Genomic DNA, 5,081 nt, shown 5'->3' with positions numbered 1-5,081 from the left:
GCTATTTTAGGGTTGGCAAGAGACTTGGCTCTAGAGAGAATTCCAGGCACCCATGGAGATGTCCCCAACTAGGTTCTTGGGCAACAGAGGAGAGGGTGCCTGAACTGGCCTTGCCTCACTATCACACTGATGATTATCTTGAATATCACCATAGAGTCTTTGTCCAGTGATGGATGGAGATAGAGACAAAGTCCCTCATCAGTGCAATGGACTGAGCCCCCAGGGACCAGTTGAAGAGCAGAAGGAGGGAGAAAATCAGCAAGGAAGTCTGAACCGCAAGGGGTTGGTCCATCTCCTGAGACAGTGTGCCTGTTCTAATGGGAGATCACGAAATCCAGCTGGACCAGGACTGAAGGAGCATGCGATCAAACCAGACTCTCTGAATGTGGCTGAAAATGGGGGTTGACTGAGAAGCCATTGATAAAGGCACTGGGACTTGTTTCTACTGCATGTACTGGCTTTTTGGGATTCTAGTCTATTTGGATGCAAAGCTTCCTAGGCCTGGATCTGATGTTGGGGGAGGGGGGCTTGGACTTCCCACAGGGCAGGGTTTCCTACTCTCTCTTAAGGAGGGAGGAGAAGGGAGGAGGGTAAGTGGATTAGCGGGAGAGGAATAGGAGGAGGGGGGAAGTGTAAATTTTTAAATGGAAAAATAAATTTTAAAAAAGGAAAATAAAAAATAAATAAATAAATAAATAAATATGCCTAGATAAAAGCAAGTTCACAATGACAGTATACAAAATCAGATTAGAAATAGTAGGTTGGACAAAACAGGTATGTAGGTATTGCCATTTATGAATCATTAAGGATAGGTTGATAGTAGATAACAGGAGTGGATATTTTCTCAATGTGTCTTGCACATGCTTTAGACTGTCAAAATTAGAGGCATTCTGTGATATTTACTCACTAATGCAAAGATATAGGAGGGGGAAGTGGGAGGGGATGAGAACATGAGGGAATGGGATGGTTGAGTTGGGGGAAGGACAAGGAGAGAGAACAAGAAAAAAAGAGAAATATATTGATATTGGGAGCCATTATGGGGCTAACAAGAAACCTGGTACTAGGGAAATTCCCAAGAATCCACATCAATGACCCTACCTAAGATCCTAAGCAGTAGTGGAGAGGATGCCTGAATTTGCCTTTCCTCAGAATCAGATTGATGACTACCTTAATTATAGGCATAGAACCTTCATCTAGCAAATGATGAGAGTTGATGCAGCTATTCACAGAGAGCTCCCACAAGTCCAGTCAAAGAGAGTGAGGAGGAGCAAAAGGGTTAACACCATGATGGGGATACCCACTGAAACAACTTATCTGAGCTAATGGGAGCTCCCTGACTCTGGACTGACAGCAGAGAACCAGTATAGGACCAAACTAGACCCACTGAATGTGGGTGATAATTGTATGGCTATGGCAGTCTGTGGGGCCACTGCCAGTGGGACCAGATTTATTCCTACTGCTTGAACTTGCTTCCTGGAGCCCATTCTCTTTGGAGGAATGCCTTGTTCAGCCTAGACATAGTGGGGGGAGGGCTATGGTCATTCCTCAAAGTGTTGTGCTAGACTTTGTTGACTCCCCATGGAAAGCCTTACCAACTGAATAGTGGTTAGGGTATGGGATGTGGGGGAAGGTATGGGAGAGGGAGGAGTGGATGGATTGGGAACTAGGATTGGTATGTGAAATGAGAAAAGGTTGTTTTAAAAAATAAATTCATTGATTAAAAAAAGAAACCAGTCAACTCCAAGAAGCTTTAGAAAAAGAGACAGAAAAGTGAGAGAATTGTCATGAGAAAAGGAAATCATGACAGTATCTACTCCAAGTACATTTTAAAAAGTTACAAATTCCCCACTCAGACAAATTCATCCGTCCTAGGACTATTGAAAAGCTTCATTCTATGTAATAGTTGTTAGCTGTGCTTAGATAATTCTAACACTATCATTCCAGGAGACAGACTAGGAAGTGAACTCTACAACTGCAGGAGACAGAGACAATGTAAATCAGTTATGTAGAGAAGTGAGAAAGGGACAATACATATTAAAAGATATGGGAAGACAACATTTTTTGACTGTTAGGTGAAGATCTGGTGGAAACTAAAAAGGGCTCAAGTTATGGAGAGTGGGCAAAAAGCTGCCAGACAGAAAATAGCAAGTGCCCTCAGCCCGAGAATCTTAAGAATTAAAAAGCAAGACAGAGTATTCCATGAAGGCACTTGTGGAAATTAGATGAGTATTTGAATTCTACTCAAAAAAGCATTTAGAATCTATTCTATTATAAATCTAAATTCTCTAAAGAGTATTTGTGTTCTATTATATTTTAATCCAAAGTGAATAGAATGAATTGAATCTTTAAAATAGGAGTAGCCTAATATAACAGTGCTTAAAAGTATGTGTTGTATGGACAATTAGTGACAGCATTTCAAGTAAAATAAACACCAACCTGGCAAGATATACCTACTGGGACTATAGTATGGGAGTTAATAATCACTTTCTGAGTGGAACTAGATCTAACTCCACAAGATGAAAATTACTAACACCAACTATCAGGTTCAAAATCTAACCTAAACATGTCACAAATCCCAGGGAAGAACCCACCATCATTATTCTCCTTAATAGACATAGTGTTAAAATAGTTTTCAATGACTTATCATTATACCCACAGATTAGTTCATTTCCCAACCCTCATTAGCACAACTTCTTTTTGCAGGATATGGTGATTAGCAGACAACTCGTGAACATAGAGAGTTACAGCACTATATCTGTATCATACCTTCTTCCTCCCAAGCTAAGGAATTGTTATGAAATGTAGGTGGAAAGATTTTAAGAGCAAGAGCTGGTGGATGGCTATAAAGAAACAATGTTTTCAGAACACCACAGAAAAATTTCATATATGAGCTCATGTTATCTATGTCAGCATGCACAAGCTCAAACCAGACAAAATCTCAGCATAAAGAGAGGACATGAGCATAAAGACCACCAAGGTTGAGGAATTATTGGTAAATGATATCTTCTAGGAGAAAGAGAGTCAGTTTTCTTTTAAGGGTGTGGTATCTAGTAGGTGAAGCATGCTTCATTTGAAGCCTAAAATTCTAAATATGCACAGGCAGCACAAATTGGATGATTAAAGAGAAACTTGGTTTATAGGAGAGGCAATTACAATAAGATGAGTTAGAAGAGGGAATGAATATGAACAAAATATACTGCATAATATTTTTAAAGACATATTTAAAATACAAAAAGGGAAATTCAATGAATACAACAACTACATCTACTGGGAGAAAAAGAAGATGAGCACAAAAGGAATAACAAGAACCCTAACAGCCAAACTGTAGATGATGCTCCAATTGTTTTGGTGGAATAGTCATTATTAAATTATTGTCTTACAGAACAATAAATTACCCTAAGAAAATATTTTCTTAAAAACTTGTCTCTTCAGAGCACCCTTAATCTCATTATTCCTGAGGCTGTAAATGAGGGGGTTCAGCATGGGGATCACCACCATGTAGAATACAGACACCACCTTGTTCTGGTCTGTGGAGTAGCTGGACTTGGGCATCACATAGATGAAGGTGATGGTTCCATAGTAGAGAGTGACTGCAGTGAGGTGGGAGGTGCAGGTGGAGAAGGCCTTGTGGCGGCCCTCAGTGGAGCGCATCTTCAGGATGGTGATGAGGATGTAGGTGTAGGATATGGCTATGACAAGGACTGTGATCATGATTACTAATCCAGCAGAAAATGTGGTAACAACTGCAGAGACACTGACATCAGAGCAGGAGAGTTCCATCAAAGGAGCAAAATCACAGTAAAAGTGATTGACTTTGTTTGGTCCACAGAAAACAAAATAATGAAAGGAAAGGGCAAAGGAGAATGTATCAAGAAAACTCCCTATATAACATCCTGCAACTAACTGGATGCAGACTTGTGTGGACATTTTGTTTGAATAAAGCAGTGGGTTGCAAATTGCTACGAAGCGATCATAAGCCATGGTAGCCAGAAGGAAGCATTCAAGTGTTCCAAAAAACCCAGCTGAACCAAACTGTATAAAACATCCAAGATATGAGATAGTACTTTGATTTACCAGGAAGCTGACAAGCATATTGGGGGTGACAGAAGATGAGTAGCCTATGTCAGTAGAAGCCAAGTGACTGAGAAAAAAGTACATGGGGTGATGGAGCTGGGAAGAGACTCTGATGAGGAGGATGGTGCTGAGGTTCCCAGACATGGTCACCAGGTAGATGCACAAAATGATGGTGAAGAGGACCACTTTAAGGACTGGGTCATCTGTCAGGCCCAATAGAATGAACTCTGTCATTGCAGTGTGGTTTCCACCCTCCAGGAGAGCCATGGGACAGTGTGGCTGCTGCTAGAACAAGGCTGTCAGGGAGACATTCCAGGAAGAGCTTTATAAATAAGTCACATCATTTTATTTAATACATACATGGAGACCATTAACAACTAATACAGTTTTCAAAACATTGAACCAACAATGGATGGTTTACTTGGGTTCTCATTATTTTACATTTGTGGTTAATAATTATTTAAGCAATAAAGCTAGAATTCTTTTACAAATAAAAATTATTTTCTAAGTCATCTCACCATGCTGTCTTATAATTTTAAATTTAGCCTTGATGATGATGACGTTTTATTATAAGGAAATGCAAATACAAATTATAAGTTTATTTGTTATAATTTAGAAAGGAAGAGGGATCATACTAAATTTACAAATGAAACTTCCTTTTGTAAGCTCATTAAATACTTCTAAATTGATCATCACTCTTAAAGTACATCGAATTATTAATTTTATCATCATGTAGAATATAAATAATCTGCAGCATATTATAATAAATTTTTATTAAAACACACCAAATCCATTTCCAGTATCACAGTGTTTTCTAACAGGAGTGTGATGGAATAAATTCACATGATTTTTAAGAGAGAACCCTTTTCTATAAATATTTAAATTAAGAAGTTAAGAGGTTTATTAAGGTTCCCCCAGGGAAGGCTGATTGACTCTCAACTCTCACATTCTATATTTACATCCTTGTTTGTCCATAATGATGTCTGTGATGCTAAAACATTTAGTCC

The 5,081-nt window shown here is 39.0% G+C and overlaps 1 protein-coding gene across 1 annotated transcript; it reads right to left on the bottom strand.

Annotated features, from left to right (window-relative positions):
* Positions 1–3,396: 3,396 nt before the first annotated feature.
* Positions 3,397–4,342, bottom strand: LOC119818927 (olfactory receptor 494-like). The gene has a single exon (XM_038336798.1). It carries the CDS (start codon positions 4,339–4,341, stop codon positions 3,397–3,399), a length of 945 nt encoding a protein of 314 aa, XP_038192726.1. The 5' UTR covers position 4,342.
* Positions 4,343–5,081: the final 739 nt, after the last annotated feature.

The sequence above is a fragment of the Arvicola amphibius genome, chromosome 1 (assembly GCF_903992535.2).
Source record: "Arvicola amphibius chromosome 1, mArvAmp1.2, whole genome shotgun sequence".
Taxonomy (NCBI): domain Eukaryota; kingdom Metazoa; phylum Chordata; class Mammalia; order Rodentia; family Cricetidae; genus Arvicola; species Arvicola amphibius.
Note: the sequence above shows the minus strand (reverse complement) of the source record. Positions and strands in the feature narration are given on the sequence as shown.